Source organism: Salvelinus fontinalis, chromosome 8 (genome assembly GCF_029448725.1).
Source record: "Salvelinus fontinalis isolate EN_2023a chromosome 8, ASM2944872v1, whole genome shotgun sequence".
Taxonomy (NCBI): Eukaryota; Metazoa; Chordata; class Actinopteri; order Salmoniformes; family Salmonidae; genus Salvelinus; species Salvelinus fontinalis.
This window is the reverse complement of record NC_074672.1, coordinates 15,300,357-15,328,087: the sequence shown is the minus strand read 5'-3', so window position 1 is coordinate 15,328,087 and position 27,731 is coordinate 15,300,357. Positions and strand designations below refer to the sequence as shown.

Sequence of the window (27,731 nt, the reverse complement as noted above, 5' to 3'; positions counted from 1 at the left end):
CTTGACTTTGTTGTCCTTAAGCCATTTTGCCACAACTTTGGAAGTATGCTTGGGGTCATTGTCCATTTGGAAGACCCATTTGCGACCAAGCTTTAACTTCCTGACTGATGTCTTGAGATGTTGCTTCAATATATCCACATCATTTTCCTGCCTCATGATGCCATCTATTTTGTGAAATGCACCAGTCCCTCCTGCAGCAAAGCACCCCCACAACATGATACTGCCACCCCCGTGCTTCACGGTCGAGATGGTGTTCTTCGTCTTGCAAGCCTCCCCCTTTTTCCTCCAAATATAACGATGGTCATTATGGCCAAACAGTTCAATTTTTGTTTCATCAGACCAGAGGAAATTTCTCCAAAAAGTACGATCTTTCTCCCCATGTGCAGTTGCAAACCGTGGTCTGGTTTTTTTATGGCGGTTTTGGAGCAGTGGCTTCTTCCTTGCTGAGCGGCCTTTCAGGTTATGTCGATATAGGACTGGTTTTACTGTGGATATAGATACTTTTGTACCCGTTTCCTCCAGCATCTTCACAAGGACCTTTGCTGTTGTTCTGCGATTGATTTACACTTTTCGCACCAAAGTACATTCATCTCTAGGAGACAGAACGCGTCTCCTTCCTGAGCAGTATGACGGTAGGATGAGCCAAGGATGAACCAGACTTATGGAGGTCTACAATTTGTATTCTGAGGCCTTGGCTGATTTATTTTGATTCTCCCATCATGTCAATCAAAGAGGCACTGAGTTTGAAGGTAAGCCTTGAAATACATCCACAGGTACACATCCAATTGACTCAAATGATGTCAATTAGCCTATTAGAAGCTTCTAAAGCCAAGACATAATTTTCTGGAATTTTCCAAGCTGTTTAAAGCGACAGTCAATTTTGTGTATGTAAACTTCTGACCCACTGGAATTGTGATACAGTGAATTATAAGTGAAATAATCTGTCTGTAAACAATTGTTGGAAAAATTACTTAGGACATTTACTTTGCATGACATAAACTATAGTTTTGGCAAGTCAGTTAACAAGAAATTTGTGGAGTGTTGAAAAAAAGAGTTTTAATGACTCCAACCTAAGTGTTTGTAAACTTCTGACTTCAACTGTACGTAAATGCCAACAAAATAACTTTTTGGTCAGTGTGGTGTGTAACCTTTATTTAACTAGGCAAGTCAATTAAGAACAAATGTTTATTTACAGTGATGCCTCTAGCACTGAGATGCAGTGCCTTAGACCTCTGCGTCCATGTGTGTGTGTTAACTATGGAACTGTACTATAATGCTTGAAAGGCCGCATTTTTTTTACTAATTAAAAAATAACATTTTTATAAAATCGGTATCGTTTTTTTGGGCAAGAAAAATATTGGATATCGGTATCGGCCAAAAATGTCAAATTACTAGTGAATACTAAATGTGGAATAAGGGGTGTGAATACTTTCTGAAGGCACTGTATGTCCAGAGCCACTTCTCCAGGACGGAGCTCGGGAGCGGTTGGCTGTCTAGAAGGATCTCAACTTTATCCATCACTGCCCCTATGTCCCCTCTGCTCTGCCAAGCCGTAGAGGCTGCCAGCCTCGGTCTGTCAGCAGAAGTGTTGAATCAGTGAAAGAGCTGGGCTGATCTCCCAGACCCTCAGGAGCCCCACAGAACAGAAACACACAGAGCTCATTTGCAGTCTTGGCAGAGGACGTCACCCTAATAGTCCTCTCCTCAAAAATCAGCCTTGGACCGACGGGCTGCTTCCCTGTTGCTTTACAGCTACAGTCATTGCTGTTTCCCGGCCACACTGTTGCCGCTCTCGTTTCCTCCTGAGTGCTTCAATCAGGTCACAGAGAGACAGAGAGACAAAGAGAGAAACAGAAAACGAGAGACAGACCGAGACCGACAGAGAGGGGGACGGGGGGCAGGTAGGAGACATACCCAGCCTTGACCAGGTTTGTTTCTGAGGGATTGGAATGCAGTTCAGGCCCAGTTCTACAGTTTCTGTGGCCCAGTTCTACAGTTTCTGTGGCCCAGTTATTCAGCTTCTGTGGCTCTAGAGGTGTCAGACCTCTTCATACCATTCTGTTTACATACCTAAGTGTTATGTAAACAGACCGATACCCAGCCTTGACCAGGTTTGTTTTCTGAGGGATTGGAATGCAGTTCAGGCCCAGTTCTACAGCTTCTGTGGCTCAGTTCTACAGCTTCTGTGGCTCAGTTCTACAGCTTCTGTGGCTCAGTTCTACAGCTTCTGTGGCTCAGTTCTACAGCTTCTGTGGCTCAGTTCTACAGCTTCTGTGGCTCAGTTCTACAGCTTCTGTGGCTCAGTTCTACAGCTTCTGTGGCTCAGTTCTACAGCTTCTGTGGCTCAGTTCTACAGCTTCTGTGGCTCAGTTCTACAGCTTCTGTGGCTCAGTTCTACAGCTTCTGTGGCTCAGTTCTACAGCTTCTGTGGCTCAGTTCTACAGCTTCTGTGGCTCAGTTCTACAGCTTCTGTGGCTCAGTTCTACAGCTTCTGTGGCTCAGTTCTACAGCTTCTGTGGCTCAGTTCTACAGCTTCTGTGGCTCAGTTCTACAGCTTCTGTGGCTCAGTTCTACAGCTTCTGTGGCTCAGTTCTACAGCTTTTGTGGTTCCAGAGGCATCAGACCTCTTCAGACCATTCTGTTTACACACCTAAGTGGATCCTTGTTTAACCAGTTTCCAATGAGGAAAATTCACATTTGAAAAACACCAGATGACCGAAAAGAAAAAAAAGTTTCCACATTTGCATTGGCTGGCTATTTTAGTTTGACCACATTCCCTTAATGTGTTGTGGCCACATCAGTGAAATGGAATTAATGGTAAATCATGTAGTGTCATTTTAGATTCACTTTTATTGTAAATAAGAACACTTCTACATTAATGTGGATGCTACCATGATTACGGATATTCCTGAATGACGCACAAATATTATACCCCCCAAAAATCATGCTAACCTCCCCTGTTATAATAATATTTGTACGACTCCAAAATGACACAATACATTCTATTGGGCACAAAATAATCTGAAACAACCAAAACAAAATGTCACAAGCTCCATATCACTCATTGCATGCTAGGAATATGGGACCAAATACTAAACTTTTGACTACTTTAATACACATAAGTGAATTTGTGAGTTAAAAATGGGGGGGACTATGTACAAAAAGTGCTGTAATTTCTTTGAGCTCACTGTACATGTCAATACTTAGCCTAATAATCTAGCTATTATATAATTCCGTTTTTTTATGCATCCTTGCTTCACTTGTTTATAACATAAAAAACTTTTTAGGCTATTTATATTGAACTGTTACGTTGTCGGCGGTCACAGAGAAACATCTTCATTCTACAGGGTTCATACACACTGAGATGGAATTTCATGACCTTTCCATGACTTCATGAGTTATAACCAAATTTCCATGACCAACAATGGGCGGCGTCTCTATATACGCATACAAAGTCTGCGTAATATTGTATCGACTCTGGGAGGCCCTTCACCCCCCCAACGTAGAATACCCGTTCGGCAATGTATAAAACACGTGGTCAACCCTCAGTCTGGAGAGCTACTGGGTGTACAGGCTTCTGATCAAGCCCTGCTCAAACACACCAGAGCCAGTTTATCAAGCCCTGCTCAAACACACCAGAGCCAGTTTATCAAGCCCTGCTCAAACACATCAGAGCCAGTTTATCAAGCCCTGCTCAAACACATCAGAGCCAGTTTATCAAGCCCTGCTCAAACACATCAGAGCCAGTTTATCAAGCCCTGCTCAAACACATCAGAGCCAGTTTATCAAGCCCTGCTCAAACACATCAGAGCCAGTTTATCAAGCCCTGCTCAAACACATCAGAGCCAGTTTATCAAGCCCTGCTCAAACACATCAGAGCCAGTTTATCAAGGTCCGGTTGACCAGCTCATTTCCAAAATGCGGTTTGTCAGAGGGGGACTGGAATAAAAACCTGCACAAAGGTATTAGCTCTCCTGGAGGATGGTTGACCATCCTTTATGTAAAACACTGCAACATTACCACCACATACTTTATATGCCTTTTTAAATAATTAGGTCATTCATTATGTATCAAATGGCTATGTTAGGCTACAAAATGTTTTATTGAGTTGAAGCAAGCCACACATTTTTCATGAAAATGTACCTTTTCTAGTTTGGTCACATTTATCTTAGCTACCTTACAAGCGTTTACTTTGAAGGCTGACTAGCATCAATTCAGCTGCAATGTCTCATTTGATGCCCAAATCAACTGGAAGTATCTACAAAACAAGCCACATAATCCAAAAGAAAATGCTACATCGAAATCTTTTTTCTTAAAATGAATGTTCACGATTCCCTCATTATTATTTTTATTCACTTGATTCCATTCAACCGAATACCAACTAATACAATGGAGATATGAATCATTTGTTTTGTCGAAAGTAATATTTTAATTCTACTATTTAATTTAAATCATATGAATAGTTTAATAATGTACACTGAACAAAAATAAAATGCAACATAGAACAATTTCAAAGATTATACTGAGTTACAGTTCATATGAGGAAATCAGTCAATTGAAATAAATTCATTAGGTCCTAATCTATGGATTTCACATGACTGGGAATACAGTGATGCATCTGTTGGTCACAGATGCCTTAAAAAAAAGTTAGGGCCGTGGATCAGAAAACCAGTGAGCATCTGGTGGGACCACCATTTGCCTCCTGCAGCGCGACACATCTTCGCATAAAATTGTGACAAGTCTAGTGAGTACAGATCCTTGTGACATGGGGCCGTGCATTATGCTGCTGAAACATGAGGTGATGGCACGACAAAGGGCACGACAAAGGGCCTCAGGATCTCGTGCATTCAAATTGCCATAGAAAAAAAGCAATTGTGTTCATTGTCCGTAGCTTATGCCTGCCCATACCATAACCCCACCACCACCATGGGGCACTCTGTTGACATGACAACGTTGACGTCAGCAAACTGCTCACCCACACAATGCCATACACGCTGTCTGCCCGGTACAGTTAAAACCGGGATTCATCCATTAAGAGCACACTTCTCCAGTGTGCCAGTGGCCATCAAAGTTGAGCATTTGCCCACTGAAGTTGGTTACCACCAAGTCCAGCCCCTGGTGAGGACGACAAGCACGCAGATCAGCTTCCCTGAGACGGTTTCTGACAGTTGGTGCAGAATTTATTCGGTTGTGCAAACCCACTGTTTCCTCAGCTGCCCGGGTGGCTGGTCTCAGACCATCTCTGCAGGTGATCCTGGCTGATATCCTTTTTAATTTGGTACAAGTTTATTAAAAAGGAAACTGTGCCTAAATAAATAAGATTAACAGAAATTAAATTAAATTTCCACGTCTTTTGCCAAACTTTGGGGATAATATTATTTTCCAAAAACTTTTCCAGACCTGGAAAACACAATTTCAAAATGTCAATCATTTTCATGACCGTACGAACCCTGATTCTATATTTAGCTGAGACTGTGTAAAGTGACGTGGGACGGCAAACTGTGACCTAACGACACACCCACCTGTTCTACGAGTGGTCTAAGCCAGGCGTTAGATTACGAACGATTTTAAAATGCAACAAATAAAAAAAGACTGAGGGAAATTTAAAGCCGCTCTTACGAAGGTTCTGACGAACTTAGCCTTAAGATGCTTTTGGGAAACCGGGCCCAGGTCTGTATGATGAGGGTAAAGTATTAACTACTAACACCGCCTTACCTAGTGGGTACTACAAAATAAATCACACACACAATTAAAACCAAAATGAGGAAGGCTTAGCAGGAAATATATTTTTTTGTGGCATAGTGGAGCGGAGTTGTACCCAAGAGATATTCTCTGCGGGCTAGAGTCAATTCAATGTTGTTAATCACATAACTTCAGATCTGTATACCTGGGTCACATACTGTACGGCAGATTATCACTATGATATTCAACAAAGAAAAGACGCTGCTCCCACACACTCTATGGAGCTTATTATGAGAAAATACAGTAAAAGTACAGAGGAAAACACTTTTCTTTTCCTGAGAATTAAAGACACCAACCACTAAGGAAACTAAGTAGACCTTGTTTCAGTGAAATAAAGGACGTTATGTGCTCTTCACAGCTCCAACGGCCAAATGGAAACAATGTGAACTGGGTGCCAGAACAAACACCTGTTGGTAACAATACACTTTTCTTGTGTTGAGAACAGCTTCCCAGAAGCACATTCTGTTCTCACCACCATCAAACTATCTGCATTCCTTACATGACTCAATTCCCCACAAATATTAGTCTCGTCTTTTGACTCATGATATGCGAGGGAGCTATATTTTTACAAATATGGGGACTTATGTTACAGCACTCTGAAACATGTTTAGACAAGGCATGTCATTGTTATGTCTATGCAATGTTTAAAATCACTTCACACATAATAATAATAAACTATCTGATACTACAGTAATGCTTCTTGTTCTTCAAGTAATGTGACATTTTCCAGCTTGTCCTTAAAAACGCAATGTGTTAAAACTGCTTGGCATGTACACAATTATATCTGAAGGGCTTCTTTGAAAAGCACCTTGGGAGAACTCACTTGACGCCATCAGATCTATTTCTTGTGACACATTGTTGCTAATAAAAAGTCAAATTGAAGCCAAATGTACATATGCTGCTTGCAAAACTAGAATCCCCTCTCAGGAAAACGAGGAGAGCAGAGAGACTCAATGATCAAGATGAGGGAACGTGAGGGGGAACATGGCTCTCCTGGAACAACCATTGGGTCATCTAACCGTGACAGGTTGTCTTAGACAGTGCGTGTAAGTTCCCGACTAGTCAACACATCTGAAGGATCCACACTGGCATAGGAGAGAGAAGGTGCGTGCCGTCTGAAGAAGGGTGCATGAAAGACAAAATGGTTTTCATTCTGTGCCATCATATGCCGAGGCAATCAGTGATCCGGATCCCCAGTCTCTCCAGCATTAGAAGTGCTGAATGAGAACTGTTAATGGGCACTCCAACAGTCACATAATCACAGGGACAATACAGAGAGCCACCTCTCATCTTCTCCCTTTGACCAATACAGTTGTAAGGGCCAATCTCAAAAGGACTATTGAGTTTAAAAGGCCCTTAGAGGCCCCCGTACTGAGGGGTGCTAGTGAAGAGGGGCCCTGTGAAGTTGAACTGAGCTCGAGCTACAGAGAGGGCCATCCAGCCTTGTGCTTTCATCTGATTATATAAGGCCCCCTCTTTTCAGAAGCAAAAAAACAATCTGCAATTCATCAGGAGGGCCGTGTAGAATAGGAAATGACAATTGTGGACTGAATAAGGAGGTTGTGTGTGCTGTCACAACATGTTGTCTTCCAGTCTGCCGAGTCACAATGGTAGACAACAACATACCAATGAAAAGTGAAAAATACACTTTAAAACTACCAGGAAATATACGTTGAATATACAAAACATTAAGAATACCTGGTCTGCCTATGATCCCTTCTTGATGTCACTTGTTAAATCCACTTTTAATTAGTGTAGATAAAAAAGGGAGGAAACAGGTTAAAGAAGGATTTTGAAGCCCTGAGACAATAGAGACATGGATCGTCTATGTGCCAAGACAAAATATTTAAGTGTCTTTGAATGGAGTATGGTAATCGTTCCCAGCCGCACCCGTTTCACGCTCAACAGTTTCCCGCGTGTATTGAGTTAGTTCCACTATCAATTTGGGTGGTGGACCTAACTGTGGGAAGCATTGGAGCCATGCCCAACAAATTGAGGCTGTTCTGAGTGAAGGGGGGGGGGGGGGGGGGGGGGGGGGTGCACCTCAATATTAGGAAGGTGTTCCTAATGTTTGGTATAGTCAGTGTATACTTGCTGAGAAAACACACAATTAACCTTGTTGCTATAAGGAATTGTTTGCAGCTCCACTATTGTTTTTGGTGTGTGTGTGTGTGTGTGTGTGTGTGTCCCTCTACATGGAGAGCAGGGGTCCTGCCGCTATGCTATGGATGATGGCTTAACAGGCTGAGATTGGACCAATCAATAAGCTGTTAGAAAACCTCAAATGCAAGGCCAACCAAATGGCCTGAGCAGGATTTCTGGCATCCATGAATTCTGATGAGGACACTTATCTAACTGGAGCATTGGGACTCTGCAGTATTTTTGTCTCCCCCTGCAATACGCCAATCCAATGACATGACAGGTTTAAAAATTAATCTCACATCTTGCACCGACTCCAGGTAAACCCCATAGAGATTGGTAATAATAAATCTGAGTGGAGCTTTCCTTTCTCACAACCATTCAGACCTTCGATTTTCTGCGGTCCGACAGCAGTAACCATTTTCCCACCGTACGTACTTGTGTCCTGTGGTGCAAATTGTGCCCTAATTCCTTCATCTGTCCAGTGGGAGACTTTATGAGGATGCAATGGGCAGGATAGCCAGCATGCTACAATATAACCAGACATCACCCTTAAAAGTTGTCATGGTTTGCACTGGGCACAAATCAGAGCTGACAACAGCTGTAGCCACAAAACAATCTGCAATTCATCAGGAGGGTCGTGCCTATTAGTGAAGAATAGGAAATGACAATCGTGGACTGAATAAAGAGGTTGTGTGTGCTGTCTCAACATGTTGTCTTCCAGTCTGCCAGCTCACAATGGTAGACAACAACATACCAATGAAATGTGAAAGAGACTTTAAAACTTCCAGGAAAGGGCTCCTGAGTGGTGGAGTGGTCTAAGGCACTGCAGTGCTAGCTGTGCCACTAGAGATCCTGGTTTCGAGTCCAGGCTCTGTCGCAGCCGGCCACGACCAGGAGACCCATGGGGCGGAGCACAATTGGCCCAGCGTCGTCCGGGTTAGGGGAGGGTTTGGCCGGCAGGGACGTCCTTGTTCCATCGCGCACTAGCGACTGCTTGTGACTTCAGTTACCAGCTGTACTGAGTTTCCTCCGACACATTGGTGAGGCTGACTTCCGGGTTAAGTGGGCATTGTGTTATAAAAAAAAAAAGTAATACAAAAAAATATAAAAATACCAGGAAATACACAAAACATTAAGAACACCTAATCTTGCCATAAAACATCTTTCACCTTCACTTCAGTCTATGATCTCTTATTGATGTCACTTGTTAAAACCACTTCAAAATCAGTGGGGATGAGGTGTTAAAGAAGGATTTAAGCCTTGACACAATTGAGATACAGATTGTGTATTTCTCTCATTCAGAGGGTGACAAAAGATTCACTGCATTCAGAAAGTATTCAGACCACTTGACTTTTTCCACATTTTGTTACGTTAAAGCTTTATTCTAAAATGTATTCAATAGTTTTTTTCCCCCTCAATCTACACACAATACCACAAAGCAAAAACTGTTATAACACATTTACATAAGTATTCAGATCCTTTAGTAAATACTTTGTTGAAGCACCTTTGGCAGCGATTACGGCATTGAGTCGTCTTGGGTATGACTCTACAAGCTTGGCACACCTGTATTTTGGGAGTTTCTCCCATTCTTCTCTGCAGATCCTCTCAAGCTCTGTCGGGTTGGATGGGGAGCGTCGCTGCACAGCTATTTTCAGGTCTCTCCAGAGATGTTCCATTGGTTTCAAGTCGGGGCTCTGGCTGGGCCACAAGGACATTCAGACTTTTCCCAAAGCCACACCTGCGCTGTGTGCTTAGGGTCATTGTCCTGCTGGAAGGTGAACCTTCGCGCCAGTCCGAGGTCCTGATTGGGTGATGGTTAATTTGAAGGTAGGCTTTCTTATGTTTGATTCTGGTCCTGGAGGCAACCATGGGTACCGCCACCAGACTGACCCAAATCGATTCTTCAAGGTGAAGTGGCAGAGACAAAGAGCTGAGTGGGTTGAGCTGGCAGCCTGGCACAGACCACAGAGACACTCGAAAGGCCTAGAAGGGCAGGGCAGTGGTCCAACATGGCCCTGCCAGGCCTGAGATCGAGAACCATCTCTCTGTAGTTCAGTGGTTTATTACCACAGTCAGGAGGAGCACAAAGCAAGCAGGAAGCCGCGGGGCCAGACAAAGACAGCTTTGGGCCCATCTCTCCCTAACAACACCAACCAACCCCGGAGAAAGAGAACAGAGCGGGAGAATGAATCAAAGAAAACAAAAAGAGCTCTAAAAATACAACCAGAAGGGCTGAACACCTGCAACATCACAGAGCAGGACAGGGTGGGTGGTAACTAAGGAACATCTGTGGACATCAGAATGATTACTGAGGAAAGGAGAATCAATGACAACATCAAACCCCAGCCTGCAGGAATAAAACCAGCCTGCAGGAATAAAAAGCGCCACAAATCCCATCGTTCTAATTGCATTTCCCCTCAAAAGGCCACTAGAACTGAAGAAACAATCCCCATCTCTGCCTTAATTTCTCATTCTTATGCACGTGCGCTCACTGGCGGCTCACAAGGAGGGCTGAGAGAGTTATTTGCAGATATTACGATTCCAAAGATTCAACTGTGCCTGTTCTCTAGTGGTGGGGTGTCGAGCGGAGCGTTAGTCAGGCTGGGGAGGAATAAAAACAGATTTTATTATAGACGTGTGTGTGTACAGAGAAGCAACCCCACCCTCCCAGTCACATCCTCTCCCTCGCTCTGTATATTTGCATTTCTGATCCCTCTATAATCTCTGCATCTACTTCCATGGGAAATGTTCTGGTCAGGAGATTATGTGGGCAGAGATGCCAGCTGCCTCTGCTCCCAATGACCCTTTGCAGTGTAGAAGGGCATCTCGTACTCAGGAGTCAGACCAAATTGGCCAATAGGGGCATTTCATACTAGCGATGTGCACGGTTACTAGAATATCCGAACACTTGTACAAGTATTACATAAATAGGCTCATTTTAACACTGAAAAAAGCCTTTTTCTTAATGCAATTAAAATATCCATGTGACATTGTTACACACAACAAAAATATTTTAAAAAACGCAACTTGCAACAATTTCAAAGATTTTACCGAGTTACAGTTCATAAGGAAATCAGTCAATTGAAATTAATTCATTAGGCCCTAATCATGACTAGGAATACAGATATGCATCTGTTGATCACAGATTCCTTCAAAAAAGGTAGTGGCGTGGATCAGAAAACCAGTCAGTATCTGGTGTGACCACCATTTACCTCATGCAGCGCGACACATCTCCTTCACATAGAGATGATGAGGCTGTTGATTGTGGCCTGTGGAATGTTGTCCCACTCCTCTTCAATGGCTGTGTGAAGATGCTGGATATTGGCGGGAACTGGAACACGCTGTCGTACACGTCGATCCAAAGCATCCCAAACATGATCAACGGGTGACATGTCTGGTGAGTATACAGGCAATGGAATAACTGGGACATTTTCAGCTTCCAGGAATCGTGTACAATTCCTTGCGACATAGGGCCGTGGCATTATGATGCTTTAACATGAGGTGATGGCAGCGAATGAATGGCACAACAATGGGCCTCAGGATCTCGTGCATTCAAAAAGCAATTGTGTTCATTGTCCGTAGCGTATGCCTGCCCAATATCATAAACCCACCGCCACCATGGGGCACTCTGTTCACCACGTTGTCATCAGCAAACCGCTCGCTCACATGACGCCATACACGCCATCTGCCCTGTACAGTTGAAACCGGGATTCATCTGTGAAGAGCACACTTTTCCAGCATGCCAGCGGCCATCGAAGGTGAGCATTTTCCTGCAGTCAGGTCAAGACCCTGGTGAGGACAACGAGTACGCAGATCAGCTTCCCTGAGATGGTTTCCAACGGTGTCTGTAGAAATTCTTCAGTTGTGCAAACCAAACGTTTCATCAGCTGTCCGGGTGGCTGGTCTCAGACGATCCCACAGGTGGAGGTCCTGGGCTGGCGTGGTTACACGTGGTCTATGGTTCCGAGCCCGGTTAGTCCCCAGGACAAGGTGCACCTGTGTAATGATCATGCCGTTTAAAATCAGCTTCTTGATATGCCACACCGGTTTGGTGGATGGCTTGTCTTGGCACAGGAGAAATGTCCACTAACAGGGATGTAAACAAATGAGCGGACAAAATTTCAGAGAAATATACCTTTTGTGCGTATGAAACACTTCTGAGATCTTTTATTTCAGCTCATGAAACATGTGACCAACACTTTACATGTAGTCTTAATATTTTTGTTCAGTATAGATAAGGACCTTGTCATTTCAAATTATGAATTGAATAAAACTTGAATGTATTTATGACGTGAATGGTGCGCCCCATAAAAAGAAAGGTAGCATTCACATGTAGCTTTTTGTTCATGTTGGCCAATCAAACCGGCAAAGATGCTCAACGCGTAGCAAGTGGAGTGACAGCTCACTAATGCAATGCAATATGGAATAAAATTACAGAATTAAAAGTTAGTGAGCAGCATGTGGCATCAATTAGTATAGCTAGCTGAAGCTGACTAGCTTAGCTAGCTTCTCTACACTACTCCAGTCAAGCTGCTGGCTTCAGGACCACGTTGACGCCTCAGAGCGGGCGGGAAGCCTGTTTGCCTGGCTGCAGTGAACAGCGCAAGTTTCCTCTCAAAACAGTGCAGAGTTGGAAGATGGCTAGGTAACTGCTGTTTGACTTGACATCAAACTAAATTTGAGTTTTTAATCCCGGTGCTGAGCTAGTCCGTAGAATGTATGTCCTTAATTAACTGAGGGGAATGAAGCTACAGCAGCCAAGGTGATAATGGCTGGAGTAAATTTTGCTTGTTTTTGGTGTTCTCCGAATACCATTTTAGAGTTTTCAAATTGTTTATAAAAGCAGTAAACCCCCCCCCCCCCCCCCATTCAGCTCAACCTCTATACGTCCAGATCTAGGGCGGCAGGTAGCCTAACAGTAACCCCCCCCCCCCCCCCGTTCAGCTCAACCTCTATACGTCCAGATCTAGGGCGGCAGGTAGCCTAACAGTAACCCCCCCCCCCCCCGTTCAGCTCAACCTCTATACGTCCAGATCTAGGGCGGCAGGTAGCCTAACAGTACCCCCCCCCCATTCAGCTCAACCTCTATACGTCCAGATCTAGGGCGGCAGGTAGCCTAACAGTAACCCCCCCCCACCGTTCACGTCAACCTCTATACGTCCAGATCTAGGGCGGCAGGTAGCCTAACAGTAACCCCCCCCGTTCAGCTCAACCTCTATACGTCCAGATCTAGGGCGGCAGGTAGCCTAACAGTAACCCCCCACCGTTCACGTCAACCTCCATACGTCCAGATCTAGGGCGGCAGGTAGCCTAACAGTAACCCCCCCCCCCCGTTCAGCTCAACCTCTATACGTCCAGATCTAGGGCGGCAGGTAGCCTAACAGTAACCCCCCCCCCCCCCCCCGTTCAGCTCAACCTCTATACGTCCAGATCTAAGGCGGCAGGTAGCCTAACAGTAAGAGAGGCAAATAAACAAGAGGTTTGCCAGTTCAAATCCCAGGTCCAACTGGGAAAACATTTAAAATAAATTGGGCGGAAGTGAGCTGGCAACGTATCAAATCCTTAACGCATTTGTGCCCTTGAGCAAGGCACTTAACCCCACCACACCAACAGCTCCCCAGGCACCTAGTGTAGCAGCTCCCCGCACATTTCCAAAAAACCTTAATGTGTATGTACTGTACGTGCGTCTTTTGGGGGGGGGGGGGGGGGGGGGTTGGGTTAAAAGCAGAAGTCAAATTTTGATTGGAATTGACCAATAAAGTGATCATCTTACTTGAGATCCGCCCCTCTGTGCAGTACACACGCCATCCAATCTTCCCTGCTCTCCCTCCTTTATTTCCCTTCCACTCTCCACTTCCTTACCTCCCTTTAAAGCAAGCTGGCTGTGAATAAGCACTGTCTGTCACCAACTTGAGAGAGGAAAACAGAAATTCATCATTGTGTGCTTCTATCCGGGGTCAACGTCACTGCTCAAAAGGCACATCTTCACACAGCTGCTAGCGCTGTGATAGCACCCCCAGCCTCCCACTGTGTACCTGTCTCTCCAAGCATCAAGCCATTAGCATGAAAGCTGCTTATCAGGGTGTCCATGACAGGGCTCATTCTGCTGCACAGGGGAATGACAGACCGCGTTTGTTTGTCCACGGATGAAGGGAGCTAAAGAAAAAGGGAAACATTTCCCTAGGTGACTAGATATCTGTCCCAGGATGCATTGCCTTAACAGAACAGCTGCATTATATTCCCAGGCCATTGACTCTTACGCTTTACCATTAAGCTTGGGGATAATGTTCCCTGTGACAGAATGTGGTATTTATACTGACCATTTACAAGGCTGACCATCTTATCTCCAGGGGAATAAACAGCAGCCATGACGCTTCACTGCATGGTGGTTGGGTCAATTAACAGACAAGAGACTGTGTGTGTGCGTGCGTGCGTGTGTGTGTGTTGTACTGCACTTCCACAGGCATCTACATACCTAGAGACATGGCTGCTACCCCTGACACCACACCGTGGCATGACCACTCCACTCACTCGGTCAGAGAAATGAGGGGGCAATAGTGAAAACAGCAGACATCTCCTCTGTCTGTAAACACACAGCCCAAGTCATGCCCCCCCCCTTCCCTTAGACAATGTGGCAGTTAGAAGAAACCACAGATCATATTAAAACGTCATCATTGCTGCAGGCCCTATTCATTACCATGCTGACGGTCTCAAAGTGACAGACAGGACAATAAAACAGGGATAAATAACAAGTGCCCGGGACGCCAGTGTCACTCTGCATCTTTGTTAGGTTTCCAACACAGGCTCCCACGCGCGCTGTCCGGTTCGCCACTAGTTATTAAAAGTCTGTTCGCTGCCAGGCAAACAAACAACAGTGGAATATATTTTAAACGCTACGCAGCTTTGATGGGAATGACAAGTGTTGGGCCAATAGACTGGCACCACAGAGCCTCTCAAGACTTCCCTGGTTCCCTTTCCTCCTCTTCTCTTCCTGTGAGACGGCTCAGTGGGTCTCTCATGCTCTGTAACGTGGGAACGGAGGAGTGGAAGTACTGGCCACATTCCAGGCCGTCTCTATTGCACACTGTGCAGATGATCCGATCTCTGGAGAATGCCTAAAAGTGTTTCTAGAACTTTTCAGGAACCAAATGAAAAACACAGTAATCTTCTGAGATGGGCGTGAAGTTAAACACTTTTTCAGACCTGATCGTCTGCGTAGCTCGACTGCAATACAAATGACCTGGAACGCAACCGGAGAATGCGACAACAATAAAGAAGACCTGGAACACAGCCTATATAAATCACCTTAGTACTGAGCGAGAGCTGCTGCAGGAGTCTGCAGTGTCAGGGGCGGAGAGGGAGGGATGGAAAAAAGGAGGGGGGTGCTTTAGTATTCACAGCAGCTGCTGCTGTCTGGGGCCTCCGCGCACCCATCCGCTCGCTCTCACTCTCTCCCTCCTTCCCCACTGACAGCCTAGCTGTCGGACAGACGGGCGGGTTGGATGGAGGGATGGGGGGGGGGGGGGGGGGGGGGGGAAGGAAAGTGACAGCGTTGGGGAATGAGCCCAGAGACAGCAGGAGGGGATGATGGGTGGATGAAACACGTCAGGCCTGTAATACCACACACACACTGTTACATTCCCCAGTTTCTGTATTGTTTTGGGTTTGTATGTTGCAGCTGATTGGTCGGCCCCATTGCAGATTGGGCTCTGACCCCGCCCTCTCGTCAGGAGATACAGCTGTCTGCAATTACCGACTCCTTCTGCAGCTTGAAAAGCCAGTGTTCCTTTGTTAGGAGAGAGCTTCTTTGATGTCCTGTGTTGGTTGTTGCCCAGTATATGTTGTTGTAAAGTATTTTGTAGCCGGTCCTGCAGAGGTATGTGTATGCCATAGGACTTAGTGTTTTTGGTTTATTCAAATTGTTCACTGAGTTTGGTGACTTATTGTTTCATTTGTTCCCAGGGGGAAGGGGAAGGCACCTTGGGAGTGTTTAGGCAACAGGCCTGCGGGCATACATGTACCCGTAGTATGTCTATGCACACACACTAGGTAAGACCTGGGCGGCCCACCCCCTGTATTTTGGTTAGCGCGCCAGGTGGTGCTAAGACTAGGTAAGTAGTTGGTAGGTAGGAGAGGGGACTAACTTTTACTTTGGTTCTGTCCAGCCCCTTTTCCCCACAATTACCGTGTTAAGGAAATACATTTCCTGTTAACGGTAATATTATCTGCCTCTGTCATCCTTACACGCACCCACAATCACATACCTCTTTCACTCCACGGGAGTAGAGTGTATTAGGGTGCTGTGTTCCCTCCTCCAAAAGGCGTACGTAACACACACATGGCTGGTGGCACCATAATTAGGGAGGACGGGCTCATAGTAATGGCAGGAACAGAATAAATGGAGCCGTTTCAGACAAGTGGTTTCCATGTGCTTGATCCCATTCACTCCAATCCAGGAATTACTCTGAACCCGTCCTTCCCTCACCAGCCTCCTGTGACGCACACACGAAGACGAGATCAAGTGGAGTTCCATCTGCATCTGGAATGCAGTGGGCCAACAACGAAGGGGAGAAGGTTCTAACCGATCTAAGCAGGCCAGGGAGACTAATAATGCTTCGACCTCAAACACTGGAGCATGACTGATAAGGGCTGATAAGAACCATTACAATGACTAACAATTCCATAGTCCATGATCATGGTGAGCTATAGATCATCAAAACGTTGTTACAAGCCAATAAAGTTTAGAGGTATCCCTCCCCTCGGTGACAGGCATGTTGTCAGTGAGCCTCTCTGCTCCATGACAGAAGTAAGACTTTGTGACCTTCTCCGTCTTGTTTCTGTCCTAGGTAAGGCACTGTGAAAGGCACCACCACTCAAGCAAAGCTATTGTGGCATGCGAGGAACACATTTGATCATCGCTTAACCATTATTTTTTTCCTTTTGGAGAATGTGTGTATTGTTATTGTATTGCTACATTGGAGCTAGAAACATAAGCATTTTGCTGCACCTGTGATATCAGCAAAACTGTGTACGTGGCTAATAAACTATGATTTGATCTAATAAAAAACAGGGAAGACTGGGAGGAGTGTGACAGTGCTATGCTGTTACTGTCACAGTGGTTAACAACCCACTGAGCGACAGACATTTACAAGGCAACCAACACTAGTTATTTACTTAGCTGGAGCCTTCTGTAATAGTATAATTGTCTGGTAGTGTTGTCTCCTGACATTGTGTGAGCTGGGAAGAAGGGGTACCGTTCTACCCAAATAAGGAAATGGTGTTTGATGATAAACAAAGTTGTAGGAAGAAGACATTCCTGCCAGTGTATGGAGACAGTCGTGGAGACAGTCGAATGGATACAAAACGTTGTCCATCGAAGCGGAAATGTGTTTATAAGAGTTTCGGACAGAAGTTGCAGATGTTGCTGGCTGGGTAAAGCTACCCTCGACTGGTTAAAACGGAGCAGCCATCTCATAAAACTAGCACTGTGAGACAAACCACATTAAACACCACACTGCAGCGGTACTCTGCTGGGTTGGAGATTGTAAAACCAGTGTGAAATGGATCTCTGATGAATGGTTTTAGCATAACGAGACACTGCTGGGCTATTTAACATGCAGGGCCTAAAGAAAGTATTCACACCTCTAGACTTTTTCCACATTTGGTTGGTTACAGTTTTCATTTCAAATGGATTCAATAGAAGAAACACAACTTTATTTTATTTTTTACAATTGAATTAAAAATCAAAAGAAATGTCTTGAGTGAATAAATATTCAACCCCTTTGTTATGACAAGCCCTAATAAAGTTCAGTAGTCAAAATTTGCGTAACAAGTCACATAAGTTGCATGGACTCATGTCCATGCAACTGTGTGCAACACAGTGTGCAACAATGGTGTTTAACATGATTTTTTAATGTTTACCTCATCTCTGTATTCCACACATACAATTATCTGTACAGTCCCTCAGTCGAGCAGTGAACTTCAAGCACAGAATCAACCACAAAGACCAGGGAGGTTTCAATGCCTCACAAAGAAGAGCAACAAATAAATACTGACATTGAATATCCCTTTGAGCATGGTGAAGTAATTAATTACACATGGATGGTGTAAAGGTGCAACCAGTCACTACAAGGATACAGGCATCCTTCCTAACTCGGTTGCCAAAGGAAGAAAACCACTCAGGGATTTCACCATGAGGCCAATGACATTAAAACAGTTACAGAGTTGAATGGCTGTGATATGAGAAAACAGAGGATGGATCAACAACATTGTAGTTACTCCACAATACTAACCTAAATGACAGAGTGAAAAGAAGAAAGCCTGTACGAAATAAAAAATAATCCAAAACATGCATTCTGTTTGTAACAAAGCACTAAAGTAATACTGCAAAAATGTGGCAAAGCAATTAACTTTTTGTCCTGAATACAAAGTCTTACGTTTGGGGCAAATCCAATACATTACTGAGTACCAGGCTCCATAATTTCAAGCATAGTGGTGGCTGCAACAAGTTAAGGGTATGCTTGTTATCATTAAGGACTGGGGAGTTTTTCAGGATAAAAATGTTTAAACAGAATTGAGCTAAGCACAGGCAAAATCCTAGAGGAAAACCTGCTTCAGTCTGCTTACCACCAGACACTGGGAGATTAATTCACCTTTCAATGGGACAATAACCTAAAACACAAGGCCAAAACTACACTGGTGTTGCATACCAAGAAGACAGTGAATGTTCCTGAGTGGCCGGGTTAGAATTTTACTTAAAGCTGCTTGACAATCTATGGCAAGACTTGAAAATGGTTGTCTAGCAATGATCAATTCCCAACGACAGAGATTGAAGAATCCAGGTGTGCAAAGCTCTTAGAGACTTACTCAAAGGCTCACTGCTGTAATCACTACCAAAAGTGATTCTAACATGTATTGACTCAGGGGTGTGTGTAGGTATGTAAATTAGATATTTATGTATTACATTTCCAATAAATTTGCTAACATTTCTAAAAACATGTTTTCACTTTGTCATTATGGGGTATTGTGTGTAGATGGGTGAGACTTTGTCATTATGGAGTATTGTGTGTAGATGGGTGAGACTTTGTCATTATGGAGTATTGTGTGTAGATGGGTGAGACTTTGTCATTATGGGGTATTGTGTGTAGATGGGTGAGACTTTGCCATTATGGGGTATTGTGTGTAGATGGGTGAGACTTTGCCATTATGGGGTATTGTGTGTAGATGGGTGAGAGAGAAATTGATTGAATCCATTTTTAATTCAGGCTGTAACAACAAAATGTGGAACATGTAAAGGGGTACAAATATATTAATACATGTCTAATTGTAGAATAGTCAGATAAAAACCATACCTAACGATCTTGTCCTCTTGAATCTGAGCTAAGAGCTGGATTCCATAACTCACTTCCTTTAAATGGACCAGAAACAAGCAGTGATTGCACATTTATAAACAATATATTTATTGGCATTTTCAAATTTTTCACAAGCATCCCCCAAAAAACATGACAATTAAGATAATGCCCCCAGTGAATGCAACTTACTTTTATTGGCAGTTTGTCTCAAAATTACAAATTTGCAGACAGTCCTATCGTTTCTAGGTCAGGGAAATGCCTGAGTGCCATGTTGCTGCTTTACCTTAACAGGGGGGAGCTGAGGGTGACTGGACTGCTATCCATTAACTATAGCCTAATTATGACATAGCAAAACAAGCAGAGAACAGATCACCAAAAACCACATCAATAATCAATGGCACGCCCACTCCAAGTCTAAACACACTTTCTACAATCTCTGCTTCCCAAATAGCACATTATTCCCTTTATAGTGGACTACTTTTGCCCAAGGACCAGTTGGGACACACTCAAACCCTCCAAGCAGATCACACAATCAGGTTTGATTCCAGGATAACACTGGATGCATTACTTATTTTAATTTTTCCCTTTTTATTTTTTTACCCTCTTTCTCCCCAAATTTCGTGATATCCAAATTGGTAGTTAGTCTTGTTTCAACGCTGCAACTCCCGTACGGACTGAGGAGAGTCGAAACACGAGAGCCACGCGTCCTCCGAAACATGACCCTGCCAAGCCGCACTGCTTCTTGACACACTGCTCGCTTAACCCGGAAGTCAGCCGCACCAACGTGTCGGAGGAAACAACGTACAGCTGGCAACTGAAGTCAGCATGCATGCGCCCGGCCACCACAAGGAGTCGCTAGAGCACAATGGGACACGGACCTCACAGCCGGCCAAACCCTCCCCTAACCCGTACTACGCTGGGCCAATTGTGCACCACTTCAAGGGTCTCCCGGTCGCAGCCCTGGTCTGTAGTGACGACTCTAGCACTGCGATGCAGTGCCTTAGACTGCTGCACCAGTCAGGATGGCCCGCAGTGCACTACTTTTGACCAGAGACAACTGGCACCCTATTCCATTTATAGTGCACTACTTTTCTAAATGGGCCTTGGTCAAAAGCAGTGCACTATAAAGGGAATAGGGTACAATTTGGGACACACACTCTGGCTAGTTAAAGAGAGGACGTGTGCAACGTTTCCAATCCTGACCTGGAGCCACTCAGCAAGATAGAGAGAGCAGCATCACATTGGCTCTTCTCCTGTTTGGCTCAGAGCCACAGATGTAATGCTCATGGCTAGGCGAAGCAGTTAAGAAGATGGGATGGGATATGCTCTTCTGGGATTTAGGGTGTATTAATCAACCACCCCATACTCATTAACACACAAACACAGCATCTGGACTGCACACGATCCTGAAGATGTACTGTTCGATTGACTTACAATAATGTAATAAGCTATCAGAGTATTATAGATAGACCGGTGGTGCTGTGGAGACTGGGGAAGGGAGAGCGAAGAGTCAATGAGGGAATAGAATGAAGGGGAGAGAAATCACAAGACAATAGAAAACCAATGAGAAGCAATGTTCATAGGAGGGTAGATGGGGGAGAAGCAGCGCAGAGAGAAGAGAAAACAAGGTGGAGAGCATTGAGCAAGCTAAGAGGGGGAAGAAGTGTTAAGATAAGGCAATACTGCAATAATTCTCAAAGATATGCAATCATGTGTTACTGTAGATAAGGCTACTTGAGCATTGGACTTCTATGCATACAGGTGTGTATGTATTGTAGTAGAACTTTATCCATCCCTCAAGGGAAATTGATTCATCACCATCGGCGACGACAAGACAAAGTACAAAGACAGTCGTCGATAGCAATAAAGTATAGCTTTAACAAGTAAGCAAAGCAACAGATTACAGATTCCAACCCAGCTTCAGCTTTTGAACTCAGGACAGCCCCACCATCACAGTGTAGTTCAGGTGTCTGTCGTCATAAAATCACTGGCTGCCAACAGATGGGCAGTGGTGCTATGGTTACCACTAACCAGGCCACAGTGTGACAGCCCCTACTTGCCTACAGCCCTATAACCCAGGCCCTGCCTCTCAGGACTGGAGTTCACAACACCACCGGCCTGGTGACATCTGATCCTCAGACAGCCTCTAGCCAGCTCATCTAGTCATGGAGGCCTCATCAATGATAGATGATGGGTGAATTAACCATGAGGCTGAGAGACAGACGGGTAAACACTACACAGAGACTGGCTGGGATAACAACACAGTGTAGAGGCCGGCTGGGGTAGCAAGCGCAACAGTTTGCCAAACCCCACATTTGAAAGGAAGGTGGATAACAGGCACACCGTTAAAAGGTCCCACAGTTTTCTTGTGCTACAGGGCTTGGTCAGACTTTCAAATATCCAGGCACACACATAACGTACAGCACAAGAAGAGTCTGCAGGAGCAAGGTCATATTGTCCCAGCCTGGTATGCACTGAATAGACAAGTTCAGTTGTATGATAATGCCAAGTGCCAACTAGTTTTATTCAAACGCAAAGATATCCAACAGACCTGAAAATATATGTGACAGGACAGGAGGCTCAATACTGTAACAAAGAAATGCCTTAGCTCTAAGGTATCAACTCCTGTCCTGACTCCTGATCTTAGCCGGAGCGGAGTCACAAACCAGGCCAGCACAGCAGACTGGGGACTTAAGGCTGTGATTGAATCCATTAGACTTGGACGTACCTCAAGGCTGCAGGCCTGGCTCTGCTCTGGCACCATTAAACTTCAGCTAAGTGTTACTTAGGGCTGGGAAATGCCAGGGACATCACAATAATTAGGTGACGATACTAGTATTGCAACTCTCACAAATCTATATGTAACGTGATTTGATACTAAACAAGAATATGGAGAACAAGCTATGAAGGAAAAATACTGACGTTTTGGTGCAGGCACAGCCAACTAGTGCTAAACTAATATTGCGATAGTCAAAACAATAGACTGTCAAAAAGAATATCCCGATATGTAACTATCGAATTTATATGAATTTATATCAAATGAAGTGCCTTTTAATATAGACCACATGGCAAAGTCAATGAATCCATTTTTCTTTTTTTATATGAATGAAGATTTGCTAAAGTGCCAAAATTCAGCATTTTGACATGTCCCTCTATCAACCCTGTGTCACCCACTTAATTCCAAAATCTCTTCAAGTTTCACCATCTTTGTAAATCCCTGGTTATTGTGTTGCTTTGCTTTGACAAAAGTAATTTCTGAAGATTATTATTGATTTCATATGAGTAGTGATTATTTTAAGTCTGTCCTTCATTTGAAGGTCAACCTTGTTACATGTACTGAACTCTCATTTTAATATGGTGAAACTATTCCTTTTTAAATATGTTTTTCAAAAGAAACATTGAACATCCAATAGTGAAAGCAGTGTCAAAGCAGGTGAGCCGTTTCTAGTCTTTTTTGGCAATTTTCTGGTGTTTTGTGGTGGAAAACGGAGCAGGTCGAGCACAATGCGTCCACCCTGTTACAAAGACAGGCTAGAAATGTACACACTTTTCTCATGTGCAGCTTGCATTCAATTGCCCCTCCCTGTTACACACAGCAAGATTCTATTCCCCATGTCACCTGGGGAGTTCTGGCTCAGTTACAGTCCACACTGTTACTGTATTTGGCACAGTCTTTTTTCTTGTACCTCTTCAGATGAGAAAATGTGTTTTTTTGATGATGTTTAACATGTGATCTTTATGACAGAATGTTTTAAAAAATGTAACCAAGTTACACTTCTCAAAAGGCATTGAAAGGGTGGAATGACCCAGTTTATACTGCTTGATGTACTGGCATAAGCAGTCTAGGAGACAAATACAGGCCACACACACCTGATCCTCCCACTATCCTGGAGGCCAGAGACGCAGCCCATTTACAAGCTTGACTATTTATTCCATTCCAACCCGAGACCGTGTGCAGTCCGAGACCGTGTGCAGTCCCAGTTAACCCCACAGCTATGACCCAGGCCATTAACTGCCCTGGGCAAATAGGATTACACCTAAAGAACAACACATAGTGTGTGTGTGTACGGGACAACAATTCAAGTCTTCTGAACGTGATTATCTGAGTGGACTTTGGGGCAGGGGAGAGTTAACTAGAAGAATGCACGTTGTCACAGCTCATGTGTATGACCTATGGAGTCAATTAGATTTTTCACAGACCAGACCAAGGTTACCATAGTATGACAAGTACGCCATATTACGCATACAACACATCATGGTAAAATGCATAACTTTGGAGTAGGCCTAGGCTGCAAAACCTCTGAACGGTAATTACAGCACTAAACATACCTGGTTTGACGGTCTTGATACGGATGGGCTCCCGAAAGTGGCGGATGACAGCGAGGGTGTCTCGGTTGGTCAGGCCGCTGACAGGGGTGCCGTTCACTTCCAGAAGCACGTCCCCGATGTTCGGTAACCTCCCGACGTGACAGACCATTGCCTCCGTAATCACCTGTCCCAGGTATGGGAATTCTCCCAGCTCTGCTCCCCCTTGTACGTCCACAACTGAGCTGAACTCCTCGGCATTCCCCCATGATACCGCGCACTCCTGGACTTTACCGGACCAGTGCTTCTTCTTCTTCAGCGTTTTGGACATGTTTAATCCCTCTTGTAAATCTTTAGAGTCCCAGACTGTGTGGTTGTTTGAGAGACGAGACAAGCAGTTCTTTTTAAGACGCAGATGTGACTATTGCACGGAGATGCAGAGATGAGGCAATCTGCTCACTAGTGTTTTTGTATTCCATTCCATTCATTGAGCAAATTTCATTTCAAAGCATTATCCGTATGAACATCCCGAATTATTGGAACATCACCTGTCTGCGATACAATAGTAGACTGTAGTGCAAGACTATCTGCGTCAGTGTTGTCGCAGGAGGCTAGATCGATCGCGGGGATGCTGATGTTGTCCCTAGCGCTAAATTCTTACGTAGCTGGGCAATGAAGCTCTACTTCTGAATGAGTAGCCTACTGTTTACTTACAGTGAATCGGTCTCATAAACAGTTTTAGAATAGCCTATTACGCACAATAACCAATAACTAAATTTTGGATCGATCCGTCGTTGAGCCTATAGCCTTGACTACTCACAGATTCTCCACTTGACTCAGTCGATGTATCAATTTGATTGATTAAATATCCCGGAACAACTAGCTATGTCGTTGAATTATTGAGCATAAACAACTGTTGCCCAAATGTTGCCTACACCCTCTGACAATTCTTCTTCCAAAATTCGCCAGGGGCCAACTTAGTTCCGCGCACTTGTTTTACCTCCTCCACCGGTGACTTCAGCGACGCAGTCCTTGGAAACGGAACAACATACCTGGCATCAGCAGCGAATGTATTCGCAGAACTCGGGTAGTGTAGCCTACTCTGCTGGCAACTTGCTCACTATTCTTCAACCCTCGTAAGCCCAGCTCAGAGAGCGCCGTCTCGTCAGTTGACGCCCCATGTGGTCTCGTGTCAGATTCAGCCCGGTGGCTCACAGAACAGGGGAGATTTATGCGCAGGAGTCTATGGAACTAACCATAAAACGAGAAATGACGAATAACTTTTTTGCTTGTTTTCACCGTGTTGATTTCTTGAAGGAAAGCCCATCCAGGCACCGATGACTGCTTGGGTTTGCCTCCAATCAGATGGTGGGAACAGAGTAAAACAATGCAAATCAACCAATGGAAATGGTTGGGCGGGGCTTCTGCGTAAACTCTGTTTCAATGGACCCGTTTAGCTTGATTTAGCTCGTCAAGCATTCTGGGTGGACTTAGTTCCCAGTCACACGCGTTGGATACGTTTTGGGACACAGCGCACAGGCTGAGTAAATCGAGCGTGCACACTAGTAGATGAAATATTGCAACAATATTATATTCTTGTAGATTACAGACGCTGTCAATTAAATTGCCATCATAGTGCTATGTAACTACAAAGTAGTCCTAACAATTGTAATTAGTACGTTGTTAACTGGAACCAAGACAGTGCAATTACAAATCAATTTGTATAATTTCATAGAATACTGTAGGGCCAAGTATTTTCGCGAGTCATTTATTGAGAGGAGGATGTCCGGTGCGTCAACTCTTACGTGACTGTGCCATCTTGTGGTTAAATTAACTTGTAGGTCCTGATAATGTGTAGACACAGAGCAGTAGAGGCTCCTCAGAGGAGGAAGGGGATCCTCAGTGAATTTCATAAAAATATAAATGGTAAAACATTTAAAAAGTTATCCTTTTTAGATAAAACTATACTCCCGTCACCAAAAATCTATTAAAATACATTATTTTGCACAGAAGGTCTACAGTAGCCTCAACAGCACTCTGTAGGGTAGCACCATGGTGTAGCCGGAGGACAGCTAACTTCCGTCCTCCTCTGGGTACATTGACTTCAATACAAAACCTAGGAAGCTCTAGGTTTTCACCCCCTTCCATAGACTTACACAGTAATTATGACAACTTCCGGAGGATGTCCTCCAGCCTACGAGAGCTCTTGCAGCATGACCTGGCATGTTGTCCACCCACAATAAAAGGATCATAGAATGAATCTAGTACTGAAAGCATAAACTACAGCTAGCTAGCACTGCAGTGATAATGTGATTTAACCAAAGATGACCGGTATCCATTACTGGGAGTTACAGGTTTGCCAAAACAAAACGTCAGATTCTTCAACTAACCTGGTATTGGCGATACCATCTTCATTCTCGATTCGGCCAAACGTATATCTTCTAAAATAGAAGTGTCCAGTTGCAGATGGTGCATTTTAATTTAGAAAATGCACCATTATTAAAATAAAAAATGTTTTTTCTCCATGAAGTAATCCAAAAATGTGTACAACACCATCTTGTCTATTTATTGATTGGTGGTGCTTTCAAGACAATTGGGAACTCTGAAAAAAACAAGGTCAAATCATGATGTCAATGATCTTCAGGTCAGAAAGTCGGAGCTCTTGAAAAATGCCAGAGTTTACTACTGTTCAAAATGATTTTTTCCAATCGGAGCTCGTTTTTTCTCCCCGATTTCCCAGTTGTCTTGAACGCACTGAAGTTGGATGTCGGAGATTTCCAAGTTCCCAGCATGAGATAGCCGTGTCATCATGACGTGGCACTTTGGGGTGGATGGCAGCGTACACAATGGCAGCGTACACATTGATGGATTTACTTCATGGAGCAACATTTTTTATTTTAACAGAGCATTTTCTAAATTCAAACGCATCACCTGCAACTGGACACAGACATTTTAGAAGACATGTTTGGCCGAATCTAGAACATATATATTCCCTATAGTCTACCAGGTTAGTTAAAATCTCTGGTGACATTTTGAAAAGTCAAACCTGTAACTCCCAGTATGGATACCAAAAATCTTTGGTTAATCACATTATTTGGTGTAACAATCGTATCTAGACAGTCTGAAAATCCCTCGATAGAGCTATAGTTCCAGACAGGGGTGCAACTTTCACTGGGGACATGACCCCCCCCCCCACCCCACACACACACACACAGTTTTATAATTGCACTGTGATACAAAAAGCGGCATAGTTGTGCTTGAGTACCATGCACCTCAGAGTGGTTGGGTAGGCTGTTTGATTTTTCTCTGAGTTGGTAAAAGCAAGCAGAGCAGAAACTGGCTACTCTTTATTTGACTGATGTTGCTGTCAAGGTAACTGTTTGACTTAACAGAAGAAAAAAATATTTATTCCCAGTGCTGAGCTAGTAGTGTAACTGACATGTAACATTAGCTAATGTTTCATCCCCTCTCGACTGAAGTTCTTTCTTTCTGACGAGAATGAACTAGCTAGCTAGTAGCTACCACAGCCAGTCCAGCTCTAGCCAATAGCTATCTGTCAGGTAGCAGCATCTAGCAGCTGTTGTGTGTATGGAAATGTTTTGTCGCCTTTTTGTCCCGTTTCAACAGAAGTAAAATAACTTGGATAGTTTGCCAGTTGATGTACCATTAGAGCTAGCCAAAAGTTGGCTAATGTTAGCTGGGTCATTCCAGAATTGGAGTACAATTTTGGCATCAACACTTTTGATCATTTTCTGATATGTATTTAAGAAAAAATGCAATAAACTGTCAAATCATTTGATTCGTCCAGCTCAGGCATCAAAGGTACACTTTTTATGAGATATTTTATTTGTTGTGTGCTATGCTTGGCGCAACCCTGTTATGAATACTCAGGCAAGATAGGTTTCAAAAGTTGCTTAAATTAATATAAGTCAAGTCTTATCTGAAATTAAATTAGTATTCAATGTGAATGTGACTTTCTTTACTTAATGGTAAAGGATTTATTAATGTTTAATAAATCCTTTACCATTAAGTAAAGAATGTCACATTCACATTGAATACTCATTTAATTTCAGGTAAGACTTGACTTGACTTATATTAATTTAAGCAACTTTTGAAATCTATCTTGTCCAACTTTTCAATAGTCATACATTTTGTTTTAACAACAACAACAAAAAAGTACTAATTTCAGTA

At 43.9% G+C, this 27,731-nt stretch overlaps 1 protein-coding gene across 3 annotated transcripts in view; it reads right to left on the bottom strand.

Moving 5' to 3' along the window:
- Positions 1-24,886, bottom strand: part of LOC129860681 (membrane-associated guanylate kinase, WW and PDZ domain-containing protein 3-like) — a 188,099-nt gene extending 163,213 nt beyond the window's left edge. For 2 of the 3 annotated variants that reach the window (XM_055931323.1, XM_055931322.1), the window contains exon 1: positions 23,565-24,886. In XM_055931323.1, the coding sequence (XP_055787298.1) occupies positions 23,565-23,871 (307 nt within the window). In that variant the 5' untranslated portion in view covers positions 23,872-24,886. The remainder of the gene's footprint in view (positions 1-23,564) is intronic. The other variant, XM_055931320.1, reaches the window with a different exon arrangement.
- Between the last annotated feature and the right edge of the window lie 2,845 nt (positions 24,887-27,731).